General features: G+C 32.9%; 3 protein-coding genes and 1 long non-coding RNA gene across 10 annotated transcripts; 1 reads left to right on the forward strand and 3 right to left on the reverse strand.

The window, feature by feature from the left end:
* Positions 1–1,319: 1,319 nt before the first annotated feature.
* On the reverse strand, positions 1,320–5,813 carry LOC105637175 (putative mitochondrial protein AtMg00810). 2 transcript variants are annotated; one of them, XM_089721612.1, is made up of 2 exons: positions 4,829–5,813; positions 1,320–4,616 (listed from the first exon to the last, which is right to left on the reverse strand). In XM_089721612.1, the coding sequence occupies exon 2, from the start codon at positions 2,620–2,622 to the stop codon at positions 1,714–1,716; it is 909 nt and encodes a 302-aa protein (XP_089577738.1). In that variant the 5' UTR covers positions 2,623–4,616; positions 4,829–5,813; the 3' UTR covers positions 1,320–1,713. The 2 variants fall into 2 exon arrangements, with proteins under 2 accessions (XP_089577738.1, XP_020536205.3); XM_020680546.3 differs by having other exon boundaries at positions 1,332–4,616.
* Positions 5,814–7,195: 1,382 nt separating this feature from the next.
* Positions 7,196–7,837, reverse strand: LOC149496019 (NAC domain-containing protein JA2-like). Its single transcript, XM_089722156.1, has one exon. The coding sequence runs from the start codon at positions 7,835–7,837 to the stop codon at positions 7,196–7,198; it is 642 nt and encodes a 213-aa protein (XP_089578282.1).
* A 201-nt stretch (positions 7,838–8,038) lies between these two features.
* On the forward strand, positions 8,039–15,268 carry UREF (urease accessory protein F). 6 transcript variants are annotated; one of them, XM_020680545.3, is made up of 3 exons: positions 8,039–8,350; positions 9,608–10,366; positions 14,803–15,268. In XM_020680545.3, the coding sequence occupies exon 2, from the start codon at positions 9,639–9,641 to the stop codon at positions 10,356–10,358; it is 720 nt and encodes a 239-aa protein (XP_020536204.2). In that variant the 5' UTR covers positions 8,039–8,350; positions 9,608–9,638; the 3' UTR covers positions 10,359–10,366; positions 14,803–15,268. The 6 variants fall into 6 exon arrangements, with proteins under 6 accessions (XP_020536204.2, XP_020536202.2, XP_020536203.2 ...); XM_020680543.3 differs by lacking the exon at positions 14,803–15,268 and adding an exon at positions 13,315–13,484; XM_020680544.3 differs by lacking the exon at positions 14,803–15,268 and adding an exon at positions 11,895–12,353.
* LOC110009882 (uncharacterized) lies at positions 12,511–13,368 on the reverse strand. Its single transcript, XR_016320919.1, has 2 exons — positions 13,246–13,368; positions 12,511–13,124 (listed from the first exon to the last, which is right to left on the reverse strand). It is a non-coding gene; the product is annotated as an uncharacterized LOC110009882 (long non-coding RNA).
* Positions 15,269–22,080: the final 6,812 nt, after the last annotated feature.

The raw sequence follows: 22,080 nt of genomic DNA on the forward strand, positions 1-22,080 counted from the left end.
ATTATATACTTAATCAAAACAATGTTAGTTTTGAAAGTCGGTTAATTTGATTAATTCAATTAAATTAAGTTTTAACTGAACTTTTAACCAATCACTGAAATTTTAATTTTCTTTAACTAAATTTTAATCGAACATTTATTCACCGAACTAAAGTGGCTGAATTAATCTAATTAACTGAATTGAAATTTGAGGGAGAAAAATCAAATAAATAACAAAGTACCAAACTGAAAGGAGAGCTATAATAAATGTAATACCTATATTTTAGGCCTTAAGAATAGGAAAAGAAAAAGGATAAGAGTGTTAAAATAAAGTTAAAATCCTAAAGTGAGGTATATAACATTTGATGAAACACTTCCTATCTTCTCAAAATTATTATAAATATTACTTTATCGAACCGTGTAATTAATAAATATAGTGTTTTGACTAAAGTTAACTCATTAAGAGCTCTCTGAAATGTTATTGCCAAACAGACTCATAGTGTTAGATGATTAAGGTTATTATTGTCTTTTGCAATCATTTTGTTTTCATTTCTTATTGATTGAAATTAATTTATAAATAAATGCAAAAATATAAATGTGAAAAGATAATAATCAATAATATAGTGAGAAAAAATAAGCATTTGACTAAATAAATAATTAAACAAATAATTAGCCTAATAAAAATTTCTCCACTAAAAAATAGACATTACAAAATCATAAATTTTATTTAACTATGTAAATAAATAAAATTAAATAAAATATTTTATTTGAAATATTTTATAACATTATTATTATATATTTTTTAAAAATGGTTTAGTATCATCACTAATTTACAAAATTTTTTAACTATATTTGTTAAATTAAATTTGACCATGGCATACGAAAAATTAAGATTAAGAATATCCTTTCATGAAAAGAAAAATAGCTCATTTCCTTTAAAAAAGTCAATTTATAAGAGCCTGGTTTTAATAAAATATCCAATTGTTATAAAATTATATTTATCAAACACTTTAATTTTTAAAAATTATTTTATTAAACACTTTAACTTGCAAAATTAGATCGATTACTCACTTATTAAAAATTTAAAATTTATAAAACTTATTGTTTTAAAAGTCATGTTAACTATATATCAAGTCGATATTTTACATATAAAAGTCAAAAATCCTAAAAATTATTAGTGTTAAAAGGTATGTAATATTATCAAAATTTATAAATTCAAGTGCATAATAAATCATCTGCAAAGTTGAAGGTGCCACAGTATTAAAATAGTAAAGTTTAAAGGTAAATTTATGTATTCGGTCACTCTTAAATGTAAATTTCATTCATTTGTTGCTGCAAATGCTCAATTAAGATGAGATATCCTTACTTTATGGTCTAGTTTTTAAATGTTCTCAAATCAAATATCACTCACAAAGGATTTCTATGAAGCTCACTAGAGATCAAATCTAAGACTTTGAGCATCTTTAGATAAAGAAAAATGGAGAATAAATTCTGTTTTGGAATTCTCATTCTCGAGAGTAAAATGATGAGTACAAGGGAAAATATATACAGCAAAAGAATATTCTAGATTTAGCCTTGCTGGCTATTTCTTGTAGGCTACTAAATATTTACAAGATAAGACTAAATTGTGTTGAGACATTTGTTTAACTGAAAAGATGCCAAGTGTAGGGTGAAGGATGGGTAAATAATGATTGTACGATGATTGGTGATGATTAATATTCTGTACAACCCCTCTTCAAGCTGGAGATTGGGATAGTAATGCCAATCCAAGCTTGAAAAAAAGGTTGGAAAATGAATGGGTCGGCAAAGGTTTAGTGTATATATCGGCGAGTTGTTGTTTGGATGGGAGATGTGGTGTAGTAATGAAACATGTTGTGAGCTTGGATCGGACCACATGACAATCAATATCAATGTGCTTTGTTCTTTCATGGAAAACAGGATTTGAGGCAATGTGTATGGCGGCTTTGTTGTCACAATGAAGGGGTATTGGTAATTTGAGTGGTAGTTGAAAATCTTTGAGTAGGTTAGAAAGCCATTGTAATTCACATACTGTTGAGGCCATGCTAATTGTTTGTTGTTTCTTCGATTTCCATGAGACAAGTGAAGAACCAAGAAAAATGCAAAATCCAGTTACTGATTTTTTGGTTTCTGCACAGGATGCCCAATCAGCATCGGCAAAAGCTGTAATTTGAAAATTATTGTTGCAAGGGAAGAATAAACCAGCAGAGATTGTTCCTTGAAGATACTTGACCACATGTAAGGTTGCTTTGTGGTGAAAAGAACAAGGAGCTTGCATATATTGGCGTAGTTGTTGCACGGCAAATGAGATGTCTAGTCTTGTAATTGATAAATAAAGTAGACGACCAAGTAATCTTCGATAAGATTCTGGATCAGGCAAAAGAGAATCCATATTGGCAGTCAATTTGGTCCATTGAATATATGATGTTGGTGCTGGTTTAGCTTCTGTCAGACCAGTGTCTAGGATGATATCAGAAATGAATTTTCTTTGAGAGAGAAACATGCCTTCTGAATTTCTAGCAATTTCAATTCCAAGAAAATATTTTGCTTCACCAAGGTCTTTGATGGTGAATTTAGAGTGCAGCAATTGCTTTAGATAAAAAATATCAAGAGGTCTTGAACCCATTATTAAACGGTCATCAACATAGACAAGCAAAGCTAAAAAAGTTGCACCTGAAATCTTTGTAAACAAGCAATGACCAGTTTGTGATTGTACAAAGCCAAGAGATAGAAGATAGGAAGTGAGCTCTTTGTTCCATTGTCTCCCCGCTTGTTTAAGACCGTAAAGAGATTTGAGTAATTTGCAGACTTTGCCTCTTGCAACATTTGGGTAACCTTATGGAGGTATCATATAAAGGTCTTCATCAATTTAAAGGTCTTCATCAATTTCTCCATGAAGATAAGCATTGTTTATGTCCAATTAATGGACTGGCCATGATTTAGCTGCTGCTACAGAAAGAAGGACCCTCACTGTTACAATCTTAGCTAGAAGAGAAAAGGTGTCAGTATAATCAATGCCAGGAATTTGGCTATAGCCCTTAGCTACAAGCCTTGCCTTGTATTTATCAATGCTACCATCAGAGTTGTTTTTGATTCTATAAATCCATTTGCTACCAATTGGTTTTTTTCCTTTTGGTAAGTCTGTAATGATCAATGTATGATTTTTTTCTAATGCATTAAGTTCAGTTTCCATGGCAGCAATCCATTGCTGTCATGTTTAGCATGATTGTAAGAACTAGGTTCTTGAATTTTTGAAACTTGAGCAACAAAATTTAAATAAGATAATGGAGGATTAAAAGAGTATTGAGATATGGTGGTACCTTAATTGGGCAAGCTGAGACGTTGTCATCGCCGCTGGTAAAGGTTGTGGCAACAAAATCTTGTAACCAGCGGGATTTGGAGTGCACTCTAGTGCTTCATCGAAGCACTGGTTGTATTATTTGCTATTCAGGTTGGGATTCATTAGTGATTGTTTCTGTGATAGGTGGGGATGAGGAAGGGGTAGGTACACTGATTTTGAGGAGTGGGATTAGGAGAAAAGCAAGGTTGTGGATCATAGTCATCAAGACATTTAGGAAGGGAGAAGGAAGTAACAGATTCTGGTTTGGAGCTGGAAAAAGGAAAAATTGTTTCATGAAAAATTGTTTCATGAAAAATTGTATCTCTAGAGTGGAAGATTTGTTTGGTTTTTATGTTGTATAGCCAATAGCCCTTATGTTGACTAGAATACCCCAAAAGAACAGAAGGTATGGCTCTACTCTGGAATTTGGTTTTATGGGGAGTGACATTGGTGGCGTAGCATAAGCATCCTATTGTTTTAAAGTAGGAAAGATCAGGACGTTTTTTATTTAATTTCTCATAGGGAGAAATCCAGTTTAATGGTTCAGAAGGTAATCGACTGGTGATATGTGTTATGGCTAAAAGCAATTCTGACCAAAAAATTTTGGGAAGGTTGGATTGGTACATTAAAGATCTGGCAACTTGACTAAGGGTTTTGTGTTTTCTTTCAACACGACCGTGTTGCTGAGGGGAGTATACACATGATTTTTGGTGTATAATGCCTAACTTGGTAAACAAGGATGTGCAATTTGAATTTATAAATTCACTCCCATTATCGGTTCTTATTTTTTTTATTTTGGCCAAAAATTGTGTTTGAACAAGGTTGAAAAAGGTGTTTAAGGCTTGATAAACCTGAGCTTTGGAATGTAACATGAAGGTCCAGGTGTATCTAGACATATCATCAACGATGGTGAGCATATAAAATGCGTTTGTGATAGATTTTACCCCATAGGGGCCCCAAAGATCAATATGCAATAATTCAAATAAGCTTTGTGAAACAAAATAGCTAGGTGAAAAGGGTAGTCTTGATTGCTTTGAAAGTGGACAAACAGGGCATACAATTGAAGAAAAATCACATTTTGGTAAGCCATGAACATGATTTAATCTCTTATTTGATAAGTGGCCTAATCTAGAGTGCCATAGATAGGCAAGATAACTGGGGTGTGTAGAATCTGCTATGTAGATGGCATTGTGACTTTGAAGAGAAAAGGAGTCTTTGGTGAGGTAGTACAATCCTGCCACAACTGTACCAAAAGCAACGACAGTCTCAGTCTGCATATCCTGGAAGAAACAAGAATTTGGGTATAAGTGCACTGAAAGTTTGCAGGTATTTGATAAAATGGAAACACTAGTGATATTGCACTTTAATGAAGTCACATATAAAACATCGTATAATGTTATTTTATTAACAACGATGTTGTCGTATTGATTAACAACTTTTATAGTGCTATATTTAAAATCAATGCTAGACATAACAGAGAGTAAAGTGCTACCTGAAAAATGGACAAAATTAGTCGATGCATCAGAAATACCAGAGTCAGAGGTTGAAGCTTTTCCCTTTACAACTCTACTTACTTCTTGCTGAATAAATTTGCTCAGATGGGGACTAATTGTGTCTTGAGGTGGACTTGAGATAGAAATATCCAAAGGAGACTCTGATGTAGCCATGTTATGAATAGCAGTGTTGTTTCCCTTTTTTTGCTTGTTCTTCTGCTTTTCAAGAAACCAATCAGGGTACCTAATTAATTTGAAACAATTTGCTTTGGTGTGACCGGGATTTTTACAGTAGGTGCAATATCTGTCATCTTTGGAATCTTTAGATTTGTTCTGGTAATGGTTCTCTCTTTGATTGCCTCTGTAAAAGGAGTTGGTTGTGGATGGTCGAGTTTGAGAAAGCATGATAGCAGTGGATTCAGTTGATTCAATAGGGTGATGGTGGATCTCTCTTTGTTTTTCAACACTTAAAGCCATGCTGAAAGCTTGGTTTAGGGGAGGTAAAGGATTCATGATGAGAATGCTGTTCCTAGTATTGTCATACTCATCGTTAAGACCCATAAAAAATTGCATCAATTTGTCCTTTTGATCAAGATATGAAAAACTACGGGCAGCATCACAAGTGCAAACAGGTAGGACTCTAATGGTTGAAAGTTCATCCTATTTTCTTTTCAAACATGTGTAATATTCATTAATGGATTTTGTGCCTTAGGTGACATTAGCTAAATCCCTAAGAATCTGAAATTCCAAAGGACCATTGGTTTGACCATATCTGTGGATAACCTCATCCCATAAATTTTTAGCAGTAGGGCAAAAAATAAAGTTTTCTACAATATATGAAGACATAGAGTTTAAGAGCCAAGAAATTACCATACTGTCAGTTCTGGCCTAGGTGTTGTAAGTAGCAATAATAAGCTCAGGTCTTGCAACGGTTCCATCGATAAAACCAAGCTTATTTTTAGCTCTCAAAGCAATCTTGATGGATCTGCTCCATGATAAGAAGTTATTGGTATTCAATCGAATACTAACAAGAGATTGTTCAGGTGAATCAGAGTTAATAAGGGGTATAGGATCTGGACCTGAAATCCTAGAGCTAGATGTGATAGCACTCACAAGTTCTTCAGGCGTCATAATGGAAAGATAAAGGGGAAAATCAGAAATGGAAAAACAAAATTTTGATGACAAAGATGGAAAGGGGTCAGGCTAATGGCTCTGATACCATGAGCATCTTTAGATAAAAAAAAAATGGAGAATAAATTCTGTTTTGTAATTCTCATTCTCGAGAGTAAAATGATGAGTACAGGGGAAAATGTATACAGCAAAAGAATATTCTAGATTTAGCCTTGTTGGCTATTTCTTGTGGGCTACTAAATATTTATAAGATAAGACTAAATTGTGGTGAAACATTTATTTAACTGAAAATATTCCAAAGTGTAGGGTGAAGGATGGGTAAATAATGATTGTATGATGATTGGTGATGATTAATATTCTGTACAGACTTGCAGGGAAGAGCATCTTGCATTCTCAAAATTTATTGAAATAAGGGAAGATTTATTAAAATAATGAAATAGGAGAAGAGTAGTTGATCGAGAGAGAATTAAAGTTTGGGTCGATCTAAATAATGATAATAATTTCTGGATTGAATCATAACCATTTTTATATCTCCACCAATTAAACTTTCTTTATCATTGGAGATAAATATGATCTCTAAATTCTCACATAAGATTATAATCTTCAAATTAAAGGGAAAAGTAAAATTTACAATTTACTCAATTGCAAATTAGTTGGTTTGCAATTTTCCTTTTCAGTGAAACAAAAGCCTCCATGTTTCATAATTAAACGACCTGTCGGGGATTTCTAGGATCGTTATAGAAAGAACGACAACAAAATCAATCCAAAATATAATATTTAAGATAAACTGAATATCACCAACTCAACTCATTGAAGTTGAAATTGCAATTGGCAAGGACCAAGGTATTCAATGGCAAATACAATACTATACATACGCACTCTTTCTTTAACAAATCAAGTCACCATCTTTGACATTAGCCTCAGAAAAAGAGAACCTTGGTTCTTTATGCATATTGACAAGTTATAAAAATGAAAAATTTGTATTTCAAAGTTCAAATTTAAAAGAAATTGTTATAACCCTGCCTACCTCAAACAAAGGAAATTGGCAGCCATAGTTGAAAGAAAATAGTTCCATGTAACAGAATTAAAACTATTCCTGCTTCTGATTCAATACTAGATACTAAATAAATAATTATAAAAATCAGAAAAGAAAAGAAACACAAGAAAATTTGACAAATAAATAGTTGATAAATTAAATCAGGCCAAAATGCAAGAAAATGTACCTTCCATAATATTCAGTCCTTGGAGCTATCTGCACTACCTTCGTCAGTATATTCATCACTATCAGTGGTTTCTTCATCCGCAGGGGAACTTTCTTCGCCTTGGATTACATCTTCTTGGTCCGACAGAGAAATCAGATCAGAAACCCGAAATCGTTTTGGAGCCTGTTGATCGTTTTCTTCCATTGCTAGAATGCGCTTTTTTATAAGATTTTCTTCGTCCATATCTTTGTTTCTGATTCTGCAAATAACATATTCGTCCTCGGGATGAACCGAATACTCATCTATGACCCAGTGGCCATTCTCCTCCGATTCCCCTTCCTCCACTTGAAAAACTAATGATTTCTTAACCCCAATTGAGCGACCTTCCCTGTTTTCAACAATTTCAATATTTTGACAATCCCAATTTCCGATACCAGCTGTTCTTTTAATCACAGATCCATTTTTAGTCGTTATTTTCTTCAGTTTGGTGAATGCATAAAAGGTTTCCTTCAGATTTTTGTCGAAAATCATCCATGGCTCTTTGTCTCCATACAAATCGCAATTTACAAAGCAATCGTGAGGAATTATCTCTCCCTTCAATTTCAGTGGAAGATAGAAACTAATTATTTCACCATCCGTTGGTTTAAAACGATAACCAACAGGTAGGTTTCCCATTGTTAATTTTATTTGCCCTGCCATTGTTGAGTTTCTCTGCTTCGCAACCGCTGCGTTAATACTTATTCAACTGCGTTGCCCTATTAATTTATGTAATATCTATCACCGCCTTTGAATTTTTATTTTTCGCAAAAAAAAAAAAAAAAAAAAAAAAAAAAAGAGTACCGCCTTTATAAGTGGTCTTTACATTTCCTTGAAAAAAAACAGAAAGTAAAACGACGCCGTTTCAGTTTCGTTGTTCGGCGTTGTTTCGTTCAATTGACTAAATTTTCTCTTCCTTTCTTTTCTCCTATTCATTTCCTTGGGTAAAAAATTCCTTCTCTGTATCGGCGGTCGCTGTTCTGTCTCCTTCGCATCTAAAACATCACTTATTCTTCTTACTTTACAAAAGTCTAATGATTCATCTAAAAAAAAAAAAAAAATCCTCTGATTTGCTTGTATATACGGAGAAAGGGAGAGAGGAAGTTTCATCGACCAACATCTCTGTAATCGGCATTCCTTTCTCACCGCGAGGTAAAGCTTTAACAAATAGAATGAAACTAAATATAGCAAATTTGATAAATGATTTTAATTAATGTGGTTCAATTTGATAGCTGCCGGCACAAACCCTAAAATTTATCATTGGTTTCCTTTCTTGGTCTGATGTTTTAGTTGTTTAAGTGTTAGATTCTCATTACCTATTGCATTTTTGGTTTGATCATGAATTGGGTTATAGACATGACATTATTGAAATTACTCAAATTCATCATTAATTGTATATGTCAGTAGTGTTTTGGGTTGATTTAGATTGAATGAGGGTGCATAATCCAGTCTATAACCCACCGAATTGCCCCCTTCAATTTACTCAACTGCTAGCCTCAACCTTTTTTGCTGGACAAATGTTTGATAATTTTGTTGTTAAAAGATAAAATTGCTTCTTTATTATTATTAATTTTTCCCAAAAATGTAAGCTTAAGGTATAATAAGTCCAGGCTATTTTATACGAAGAAAATGGAAAAGATAGTGTTAAGAGAATGAAACTGAAGTTGGTTAAGTCCACTTCAATCTTACAAATATAGGTATAGACAATATTCTAACTTCTCTTAACATGGTAGTTTATTGGACATTTTCTTTTTGGAGGTTTGATCGTGATATTGTCATGGTCTGGACTAATAGCCTAGTGTATGGGTGTTTGTTGCATTGTAGACCCTCAAGAGTTCAAACCCATGCTTCTGTCTCCCTTTGTCTTAAATTGAAAAAAAAAAAAAGGAAAAAAAAAAAAAAGATTTTAGTACTCAACAAATGCCTATTTTGTTGATTTCCTCTAAATTTATGGATGGGAGTGAAACTTCTCTTTTATGGGACATTTTGGTGGTGATATTGTGAGGTTTGGATTGAATATCGTGTCAACTTTCCTTGAGAATTTGCTATGGCCATAACAACTTTCCTTGAGAATTTGCTATGGTTATAACTTTTGGGAATTTACTCTCTGGTGTGGTATAACCGAGGATGCCGAGGTAAAAGACAATAAATTTGTGCGGTTCTCAGGCACCTTGAAACTTGGAACTAGAAATTGATAAATACCACGGGCATTTCCGAAAGTGAGTTATCTATCATACATCATATTATAGTTGTTCTTTCAGAGTTTGGATGCTATTGATGAACGATGCATACATCTGGAATACCTCTGTGTCTTTGCTGATTTTGATGAACTTCTGAAAATAAGGTTACAATCATTGCTTGGTAAAATCCTATTTCAACTATTCATTGCTTGTTATTTGTCCTTTGCAGAGTGACTGTATATTTTTCCAATGGAAGTAGCATGAAAATGGATGAAGGGAGCAGCAAAACTGCTTATACAGATTTTCTATTACAGTGGAGCCAGTGGCAATTGCTTGATTCCATTCTTCCTACAGGTGGTTTTGCTCATTCTTTTGGTCTTGAGGCAGCAATTCAAGCACGCATAATCTTGGGCTCTGAAGATTTTAAGACTCAGGTGCTTCACATTTTGGAGAATACAGGGAGTTTGCTTCTTCCTTTTGTGTACTCTGCTACCATCTCTCCAGATATCAATACTTGGAAAAAACTTAACACCATATTGGATGCAACTTTAACAAATGAAGTAAGTAGAAAGGCATCTATTGCACAAGGATCAGCTCTTATGAGGGTAGCTGCTTCTGTGTTCACGGAAGTCCCATATCTTAAAACTATGAGAGACACATTGCTTGGTTCTGGGGTCGTTTCTTTTCACCATGCACCTGTTTTTGGCATTATATGTGGACTAATTGGAATGGATAGTGAGACTTCTCAAAGAGCTTACATGTTTATAACAATGAGAGATGCTTTTTCTGCTGCAACAAGGCTGAATTTGGTTGGACCCCTAGGCTCTGCTGTCTTACAGCATCAGCTTTCTGTTATTGCTGAAACTATATTGAAAAAGTGGATGGACCGTACAGTTGAGGAAGCATGCCAAACAGCTCCTTTGCTTGATACACTGCAGGGCTGCCATAGTTATTTGTTTTCAAGATTGTTTTGCTCTTGATATCTCAGGTAAATGCATATACTCTTGATAAACATTCACTTTTCTATTTTCAATTTGCATGTCATGTTAACATAAGTCAGTGAGGAATATACTCTTAGAGCATCCCTCTAGGATTGGATTAAAGTCGAGAGGTTGAGTGCTTGCCTGGTAACGGAGGCCAAAGGTCCAAACCTTGGCCCTTGAGAATTTCATTTGGCAGAAAATTAAATGTTTATTTTACAAGTCAAAGAGAAATATGTTTTTCCTTGATTGGGCTAGCTAATAGCATAAGGTTAAGTTTCTGCGATCGGTTGATATTGTTCCATCTAAAAAATAAACATCACTAAATTAATATGTATTTAATTCGCTCAAAAAGAATCAACTTTGATTCCAAAAATTTTGTACAATTAATATTTTTATTGTTTTTAAAAATAGAGATTAAAAACTTGGTCATCTATGAAAAAATAAATATGAAAAATAAAAAAAAATAAAATTACGGAAGAAAATGAATAAATTTGAAATATTGTTATATTATAATTATAAATTTCAAAAAAAATATATGAATAATAAACAGAACTGTTTTGAGAGAAGATGAAGGTTGTTCAGGCTAATCTTGAAGCCTCATCGGTGTATCATATATAAACAAAACTGTAGCAGAGGCTGTTATGGCAGAGAAGAGGGATTGCAGTTGTAACCTCATCTTTTGAGTTGAATATATTAAATTTCCATTTAAAACCCCATTTTCAACCCTATTATCTTTTTAAGTACCTTTACAGTTAATTGTTTGTAAAAAGGTAACTCAGTGCATAAGCATTCCATATATGTTGATTCTGAAGGAAGGTTACCGCATGCAGCTTTCTCTGTTTTTGGCAGATCAGATGTTTTCATATATAATACATTTCCATTTTAGAAACCTCATCTTCAATTTCAAGCCTATTCTCCCTTTAGGCACCTTTGCAGTTAATATTGTAAATTTTTAACGGCAAGTGTCAAGAAATCTAATCAATAAGTTCTACAACAGACTTAGAGCGTGGTTTTTTGGATTTCGACATCCATTTCATTTCTATTTCGATTTCAAGTAAACAAAAAATTCTCAAGAATTAACTAAACATAGTTATAATCCAATGCTACCCTGCATTATATATAAGTATGAAATAATCAAAGTTGCAAAACACTAAAACTTTTGAATACTAAAACAATAACTATAAAATTGATATGTGGTGTTTGCTAGAAAATTGCTTTTGGAAGGAATTGAAGACTCAATTGGAAAGGGACAATCTTTTGACCATTGTTATATTTGCTGTGGTGATTCTTTGTGACAGGGATAATTACTTTCAATAGGTAGGAAGGGAGATTATTTGTGTAGTTTGCAGTTTCTTTTGTTGTGGTTAGCTCTGATGTAGCAAAAGTTAGTTGGTAGTGCCTATGAAAAAAGTAATGAAAGAAACCAGTTTTATTTGAGCTTATTCAATTTTTTTTTTTTTAAAAGCTTACTCAAATTGTGTTGTGCATTTTTTTGTTTAAAGTAATTTTTGAAAGAGTGGCTTTCGACTATAGGAAGAATTGAATCAAAGCAATTGCCACTGGCTCCACTGTAATAGAAAATCTGTATAAGCAGTTTTGCTGCTCCCTTCATCCATTTTCATGCTACTTCCATTGGAAGAATATACAATCACTCTGCAAAGGACAAATAACAAGCAATGAATTGTTGAAATAGGATTTCCCAGAAACTTCAGGCAGAGGGAAAGAAGGAAAAGAGAAAAAAGATAAAGAAAATCTCATGCCAGTGTCCTAAATTTATTTAAAATCATAAGATAAGATAATATCCATAGCTTGACAGTAGAATTTGAGCATAGTTAAATTCTGCAGTGTAGAAATTGCAGCAGCAATAGCTTCTGCAGATGCATTCCATCAAAATTTGATTCTTGTAATTGAGAAACTAACTGATTTAGCTGATCAAACTAATAACATTTGTATATATATATATAAATTATAATATCAGAAGTTGTCTTTGAATTGATTTGCATTTTTTAAAAATATCAGCATTTACGATTCTGAAATTTTCATTGGATAGCCATTAATTCATCCTTTTCATCTAATTTTAAGCTGCCCTTATTTTTCCGAATTGTTATTTTCATTGTTTTAAGACACAAATTAAAAATAATAATGGTAATATCATAATCAGTAACATATTTATTTATTTTGAAAGGAGAAACATTTATTATTTTCATTTCAGAAACTAAGTTAAAAGCCTTAAAAGAAAAAAAAAAAAAAGAAACCATATCCCTAGCTCTTTTATTTTTCTAATATTATATGACAAGACAAACATAAATCTACTTAAGATTGTTCGCGAACCGCATGGATTACGGTTCCTTCCTGAAGAATTTCATAAGACCTCAAAGTTCTATCGTCTTCAAGAAAAGTTGTCGTTTCCATACTATAGTAGTATAGCTTCAGTTTTTCAGGGTCAAGGAGATGACTCCTATAGAGTTTCTGTTTCACTTGTGCAACTGTCATCAGGTTATGGACTATTACGTCATAACTGTTTTCGTGTTCTTCAATAATTTTAATTTCAAATAAGAGAACAGCAACAAGATTATCCTCCAGCGGAATAGATGAGATCTTTCGATCGAATTTCAACTCGCTACCATTGAGAAGAAACACCAATTTATCATAATTTATACGAGTCGCTACTGAAAATTTGTGTTTGAGTTGAAAAACCCATGATTGGTCCCAAATCGTCACAGTAAACCTCGCCAAGTTATAATCAATTTTGATACGCCTCATCTGCAAAAACCAAGAAGAAGCTCATATTATATATTAGAAAAAATCAGATTGAATTATTCTAATTCAGAAAATTTGCTTGTAATCTAAAACATATAATTAAACCAACTACAAGAGTACGCACAACAAGAACTATGATTTCAGAATTAGGTTGAATTCCATAATATTCAACTGTGTCATTATTATCTCCCAGGTAGATACTTTGGTACAATAGCAGTTGTTCCTCTACTTCAAATCTAAGGTGCTGCTCATTATGAATTGCTTCTTTGATGTCTTGAACAATTGGATTCTCTGGAAGAACCACAGGATATCTAATACCCTCGTAGTTAATCCAGACCAACATTTTGATTAGAGAAATTTCAGATTCTGAACTATTATTATATGCTTTGAACAAAACCTGTTGAACTGCTACATTGTCTTCGATTTTAAGTTTTGTTATCATGAACTAAGGATGATATATTTTTTCAATGAAATTTTAATGTTTAGTTTAGTCTGGTAGAAATTACGTGAATTGCTTTCATGCAAATATGTTTTATTTGTTTTCTGTGCTATGGTACACCAAAAAATTTGTTGGAATAGAAAATCCGTGAATTGCTTCCATGCAGATATGCAATATATGTTTTCTATGTTATGATAGACCAAAAAATTGTTACTTGATGAAATTGTAAAATCTCACCCATGATTTTTATTATTATTTTTAAAGTTTGTAGCCTAGTAAATAATGATTTAAGTAAAAATAGATTAATACGCTAAGTTTGTAGCCACCAATAACTTTTTAAATAGTTTGTTTAAATTAATTTTTAAGGATTAATACGCTACTCAAACAACAGCTATATTCTAATAAAATAGCAGTTTGCCGAACATACCTAAAATTTAGAAATAAATTTATATAAATAAAAGTTCAAAAAAATTTTTTAATAGAAAGTGAAGAGTTATTATGAAAAAAAAAGGTCTAATGATAAAAAAAATTTGTGGTTGAGAGGACTCGATCAATGGACCAACTAAACAAATTATACGGTTCAAAATAACTTTAAATTTAGTGGTGACAAAGTTTGAAAAAAAGATTTTGATAATGACAAACAAATTAATATAATCACAGAAATACTTTTATCTGTTATAAAAATTTACCATATTGTATTCCTTGATAATGCATTTCAATTTTCTAAATCAAGTAAAGAATATATCTTTTAAAAAAATAATCAAATAAAGCATAGAAAAATAAAGCATATACAATTATAAAGCTAATGAAGTAGAGAATTTCTCCATATCTTATTCACATTAATTCAAATAGATAGAAGCACTTAGAGCCACATAAATCAGAAACTGACAAAATCGAGAAATTAACAACAATGGAAGACAGAGACATCACAGAAGATTGGTCCATGTGGAGTTACCAAAGTTCCTGCTTTAGAAGTAGTATTAGCAGAAAATCTGATCTTCAAATCCTTACATAAGACCTTCATCTTCCTTTTTTTTTCCGTTTCACTTCTTGAATAATAATACATTGTACCAATGCAATTCAACTCGAAAGAGAAGGTCACAACTCCATTTTCTCTCTTCTCCCCCATAACAGCTTCTGCAACAGTTCGGTTCATGCTTGCTAGTGAGGATTTAAGAAACACATCCACCACCTTAAGATTATCACCCTCATAATCCTCATATAGATTTCCTATCTTTGTAGAACAAACACGCTCATTTTTCAACAAAAGAGAAGCCTCCATATTTTCATAATAGAATGGACTCCGATCATCACCAATGTAGCCTATGGAGACGGTGATATTCCAATTTGCTGTTATATTAGACGAAGATATATCAAAAGGATAAACTTTGGCCGAGTCAATGAGGAATGTTGGTGTTTCAAATTTGTTCCCGTCTTTTACTAAATAATATACTATTAGCCCCATGAGGGTAACTAGCGGCAGCAAGATAAGAAAACAACATATTTGTTCAGTTAGAGAAAGCTCACTGGAATCATACACTTTATCCTGGTGAGTGGTGGTTATCTGGCGGCGATTAGTGGCCCTGGTGGTGGCTGGAGATGGACGTTGTCTCTGACAATTATGACTGTGAGGTTGATGAGCTTCGACTGCAGATTCAGGGGAGACAGACATGGAGGGCTAGGAGTTAATCAAAGGGTTATTAGGAGTTGATGTATAAACTCTGATTCGTTTCCGATCTGTTGTTTATATATTTATTTTTTTAGAAGAAATTTTTTTTTAAACGTTGCATTTTGATTTAGAGAGTTTAGACTTCAAATTTTAAATTTTATTCAAATTTAAATTTTCTTTAGAAGTTCAAAATTAAAAAGAAAAGAATGGATGCAGCATATTGCATATGCATTCATTATTTATTATCACTGCAATTGCTAATCAAGTACGTTCTAATCCACTAGTGGAAATGATTCTTCCTCTCTAAATAGTTTAGGGTCTTATTCGATAATAACTTTTTATGTAGTTTTTATTGTTTTAACTAAGATAAAATATTACTTTTATTATTTATAGTGTTTTGTAGCTAACATTTGTCGTGTGATGAAATGCTAATTAAACAGATGAATCTGATAGAACAATTAATTTAATTGAATAGTCCCTACAATATTATTTTGATCCATTAGCCTCGTATGACTAATTAATAAAAAAAATTTAACAATTTTTACAAATGATACTCAATGATGATTAGTATGGATAAGTATTTTCCATATTTTAATAGATTGAGTGGTTGATAATTGCCTGGTAAAGCAAGAGTACTTCAGGCAAAAGCAAGAGGTGTTCAAGTGAAATTAACTGTTTTGATAGCGTTTAGTTATTAGCTGTTTGATTAACTTTTCATAAAATGCTAAAAGTTAAACGTTATATGAGTTAACTTTTTATACACTGCTATCTTAACCTCTAAATTTAACGCTATATCACTTAACAATATAAAAAATAACATTCAAAACGTTAAAAGTTACTTAAAAATTGTTACCAAACATGGTCTAAAAGGTACAAACCTTGGCAGCATTTTCTCTTGAGAATTTCTAATATGACAAGAATATTAAATTTTTATTTTACAAGTCAGGAAGAAATATGTTTTTTCTTATTTGAGCTAGCTAATACCAGAATTAAGTTTCTGAAATTAGTTGATGGTGTTGCGTTCGAAACAGGAAGGATACCCTAAAATACCTATTCGCTTTTATCCTAAGTACGTCACTTTCTACTTGTGCATAATAACAAACTCAAACTTCAACATTAAGGGTAAAACAAGAAAAATAAAAAATCGTGGAGACTAAATTTAAAAAACAAAATTTCAAAATGTTATGAAACGAAATAACAATAATAAAAAAAAGAATTTAGAGTGGCGACCATCCCATATGTCTTTTCGTATTCATCAATGCTTATGTGGGGTTTACCTAAGAATGTTATGGCTGCAGTTAGAAATTATTCTTTCATGTTTACCCTACAAATTTTGCAACCAAGATAATAGTTTGAATGAACCAAAAAAAAAAAAAAAAAAAAAAATTAAAATGAATATTTATTTTTCTGAATGGATTTTTAAAAATATTTTCTTAATATAAAGAAATCTAACACATTCAAGGAAACTGGTAGCTTTTTATTTCTAAATTAAGGATTTGTTTCTTAATATTCAGAAACTGAAGAAATTGAATTTTAATATTTTTTATTCATTAAGAGGTCGTAGAAAAAAAAAAAAAAAATTATGAGTTATAGAACATAGATAGTCTTCCCTTTTACTTACCAAATTGGTGAATTTGGTACATAGAAGACAGATACTGGGAGGCAATTTCTCGTGAAAATAACTGCAGAAGCATGACGCAGTGTCGTGAAGATCAAGGAAGCTCTCATGAAATTCAGAAGAGACTTGAATCAAAGTGGAAGTCACTGGTGTATTCATGTCAGTTCATGTGTATCAATGGGAAAACTGCATGATAAATAAGTAGGAATTAAAGTTGGATTTGATTTAAGTATTGAAATTTCTATTTTATTTCATTCCTATTTTAAGATTGAATGGAGATTGTACTACTACATTTGATATATATTGATTTACCAAAGCTCCGGCTTTAGTATTAGTATTAGCAGAAACACCTAATCTTCAAATCCCTACATAACACCGTCATCTTCCTCTTTATTCTTTTATCGACTTGTGAAGGATACATTGTACCAATACACAATTCAACTCGAAAGAGAAGGTCGCGACTCCATTTTCTCTCTTCTCCGCCATAACAGCCTCTGCTACACTTTGGTTTATACTTGCTAATGAGGATCAAGAAATACATCCACCATCTTAAAATCATCGTGCTCCTCGTACTCCTGACATATATTTCCTATCTTTTTTTTTTTTTTTTTTTTTTTCTGGTAAAATGGGAGGAAAGTTTTATGGGAATTGGATCGTTTCTTTGCAATGTCCATGTTGTGAACAATAATGGAAAAATGAACTTTTTCTTTACTTTTGCTTCTTGTTGAGGAATCAATTGTTCAGTGATTTGCAAATTTTTACTGCTTCTAATATCAATTTGGCTAGTCGGTGTATTATAGGGCCAAAATAGAAGGTAGAGTTGATTTTTTTTTCTTTTTTCTGATTAGTTTGGAGGCAGCATTCCCTGTTTTATTCTGATAATGAAGAGGAGAAACGGGTTTTCTGATGTAGGATTTAATAAGGGGGAGGAGTATAAATAAAATAAAATAAAACAAATATCCCAATTAAATATTGGACTTACTTAGAAATACTTATATTATTAGGTACTAACTTGAAACTTTTACAACTCAAAAATATTACTCTCACATGCTTACACCACACCTGCACACACCTTTGCGATTTCACTCTATTGCTTCTGCTTTGTTGCTGTGTGTTTGTAAAGCTTCACGCCAAAGCCTATTTATAGGCAGTAAAACTTGGTCGCCAAGTACACTTCAATGGCTATTAAATTGCCATCCTCTCCGCCAATGGCAATGTGCCAATCTTTCTTCCAATAGCAAGGTGACACGTGTCCTCGCATTAATATTTTATATTTATTATTTTAATTAGTGATGATATTTTAACATTCTGATTTGTATTTTAATTGTTGATAATCACATATATTACATTTCCAATTTAAAAAGGGAAAATAATTATTTCGTCCCTCAAATTTATCATAATTATCTAAATAGTCCTTCACATTTTATGTAATATATAATTTATCTTTTATATTTAACTCCGTTTAATTAAAAAGTCGTTCCGTCTGAATATAGAATATTTTACCATTATTTTAAAAATAAAGTACTAAAACACCCCTTTCTCCCTTGCTGCTGCGGTGGACCACTTTTTAGCACTTAGCTTAAAAAAATTAAAATTAAAATTAAAATTGAAAAAGAAAGTAGCTCCGTTCCAAAGGCAGCGAAAATAACATCGAAATAAAAAAAAAATTCAAAAAAAAAAAAGTTTTGTTTTTCTTTTCTCCGAAAGCTTCACATCGTTCTTAACTTGGATTTTCAAGTATTATTTAATTGTTGTCTAATTGAAGGGAAAGGACTAGTAAGTAGTTGATAGCAATGAAAGTTCTTGTTCACCATCTTCATGGACTTTTTGTCCAGGATAAATGTTTGGCAGCGAAAAGATAGGATTGAGAGAGACAAGGACCAAATGACATCGCATCACCAGCCGCTACTATGCCTCGTCGTTCGCCCTTCAGTCAGCGACAGTGTTGATGGTGGCATGGGAGAGCAGTGATGCAGCGATTACGAGCCCGGTGAGGTCCGTCACGATCCGATATTCCGACGATCCTGGATAGAGGAGTTGTAATAGCAAGTAGCCCAAGTATCAGCGGCGAGTTTGAGTGCGATTTGAAGGCGGTCATGGTGAAGTCGGCAGTGGAGAAGATGCTGGGGGTGGGGATGTTATTTATCTCGGGGTGGTGAAGTCGGCGGTGATGGAACGGAGCTACTTTCCCTTTTAATTTTAATTTTTTTAAGCTAAGCGCTAAAAAGTGATCCATATCAGCGAGGAGAAGGGTGTTTTAGCACTTTATTTTTAAATTAATGGCAAAATACCTTATATTTAGACGGAAATACCTTTTAATTAAGCGGAATTAAATAAGAGAGATGAATTATATATTACATAAAATGTGAAGAACTACTTAAATAATTATGGTAAACCAGTGAAGAAATAATTATTTTCCCATTTAAAAACAGCATTTTGAACCTTATTATCTTGAGTACCTTTACAGTTAATTGCTGGTAAAAAGGGTATTCAGTGCACAAGCATTCCATGTTTGTTTACAACTGAAGGAAGGTTAAAGCACACAGCTTTGTGTTTTGACAGAGAAGATGTTTTCATGCATAGTAGATTTCCATTTTAGAAACCTCATCTTCAATTTCAAGCCTATTCTCCCTAAAGGAATAATTTCTTCTACTGTTCTAAAAAGGTTAAACTATATTTTCAATTGATCTTTTCGAATTGTTTCATTTTCATCCTAAAATGATTTTTATTCCCTACAAACCCTAATTGCACCTTTTTTTTTTTATTTTCATTGTATTCACCCTAAATTCAAATTTAGACTAAATTGAACAATAAAATATATTAATTTTGGATTCATTCTACGACATGGATTAACTTAATTAACCATCATAATTAAAATAAACAGTATTGTTATCCAAAATTGGCATACGTGGCATGCATGGTTAGCCACCAACCAAAGAAATTTGTTAGTCAAAATCGGTATGCATGGTTGGCCAACAACCAAAGAAAATTAAGGCAATGGTTGCATCTATAAATAGAGCACTTCCATATGTGTTTTATTATCAACTCATTTTTCAGAGAGAAATCCATTAGCTAAAGTTCAAAGAGAAAAGCTTTGGTGAGAGAAAATTGAGAGTAATTTTCTTGGGTGAATTTATGAGTTGTGGGTTATAAGTGTTGTAAACACTTTGTATAATTTTTCTCCTTTTAGTAAAAGATCTGCAGCAGCTCCGGAGATGTAGGCAGAATTAGCCGAACTCCGTTATTAAATTTATGTGTATTATTATTCCGCTTTTATTTAGCATTCTCGCTAATTTGGTTTTATAGGAAATTTTGCGTAGTTTCCCATCAACTATTGTTAGCCAAAATTGGCATGCATGGCATGCATGGTTGGCCACCAACCAAAGAAATTTGTTAGTCAAAATCGGTATGCATGGTTGGCGAACAACCAAAGAAAATTGTTCGCCAACCATGCATGCCGATTTTGACTAACAAATTTCTTTGGTTGGTGGCCAACCATGCATGCCAATTTTGGCTAACAGAACACTCCATTTTTGCATTTAAGCTTGAAAACATAAGTGACATTCTCTAACCTACTCACTCAATTGAACGAACTCTCCTTTCTGTCTCCATGCCTCACCTCTCTCATTTCAACTCGTGCTTTCTTCTTCTCCTCTTTCTATCACGTACTAGAAAATCAAGCGTCTTATTTTGCTGCACGTAAACAGAAAATGGTCGATGTTGGTAACCTCATATTCTACGGTCTGGGGTTTCTTGTTGTGGTAACCTCAATTAGGTTGAAGAAGATATTGTGGTGTAAGGAGTAGCCTCAAATTGTAGATGTTCTTGAATGTCTTATGTTGAATTTTAAACATCTCCCTGAAGCTAGCATCATTTGCACATTGAGAGAGAAGGTTGAGTTTACAGCTATTGGTAGCTCTGTTGGCGTAGGGAAATGAATTACAAGTTGCCTATGAAAAGTAATGAAAGAAACTGTTGCGGAATTTAGCGTGGTAATGGATAAATATTTAGTTTTGGTAATTGATGATAAAATGAGAAGTAAAATAATAAATGGAAAATACACAAAATTTACGTGGAAACCCTCCAATATAGAGGGAAAAAACCACGGGGCGAGAGAGAAGTAAATGCACTATGAAAAATATGGAGATACAAGTGATTTTACACCCACACAAAAATACACTCAAGATAACACCTCACTACACTCAATGAATATGGTAAGAGTGTGTATAAATGAAAAAGGTGGTATATGAAGAGAGTGGATAGTTTTAGAGAAATGCTCTTGGAGGATTTCTCTCTTGGATGAATTTCACTTGTTTTGATCTTCTAAATGTGCTCCAAGCAAGGTTGCCTTATATAGAGGTGTATCACCATGTGAACAAATTTCAAGTCTTCCTTCCATTGTTGAAGATGTGCCATCCTAGTCCAAGTTAGCTCACCAACATTGCCAACCAATATTGAATTTTCTTAGCCACCAAAAGACTAGTAGTGTGAAACATTGAAGCCACCAAAAAACTAGTAATGTGAACCAACATTGAAGCCACCAAAAGACTAGTATAAGCCATGAGAAACATGTTTCTTAGCCACCAAAGGACTAGTAGTGTGAATCTTAGAATTATAAGGCAATTTTAACAATCTCCACCTTGACTTAAATTCTAAGATGATCTCCTTACAAAATGATGTGCATATTCCTTTCTCGCCATGCCCCAAAGGGCCTTTAGAATTGGTGAACACCGATCAAGTCCAAGCAATGCTTGAACTTGAGATTTGGAACTGGTTTCGTGAGCATATCCGCAGGATTATGAGTTGTAGCAATTTTCTTCACGATGATCTTCCCATCTGCCACAACATCCCGTATAAAATACTGCCTCACATCAATGTGCTTGGTTCTTTCATGATACATTTGATTTTTAGTTAAATGAATAGCACTTTGACTATCACAAAATACAGTAACAACATCTTGGGTTAAACCAAGATCAGTAACCAAACCTCTTAACCAGATTGCTTCTTTGACTCCTTCCGTGATTGCAATATATTCTGCCTCCGTAGTTGACAGTGCCACAATGGACTGGAGGCTAGCTTTCCAGCTAATGGCAGAATTGCATAAAGTAAATACATAACCTGACAAAGAACTTCTCTTATCAAGATCACCTGCATAATCAGAGTCAACATATCCAACAATAATATTCGGTGTCACCTTATTCCTATCAAAAACCAATCCAGTGTCCACAGAACC

This window comes from Jatropha curcas, chromosome 5 (assembly GCF_041381405.1).
Source record: "Jatropha curcas cultivar XTBG-Jc1 chromosome 5, XTBG_Jcur_1.0, whole genome shotgun sequence".
In the NCBI taxonomy this organism is placed as follows: Eukaryota; Viridiplantae; Streptophyta; class Magnoliopsida; order Malpighiales; family Euphorbiaceae; genus Jatropha; species Jatropha curcas.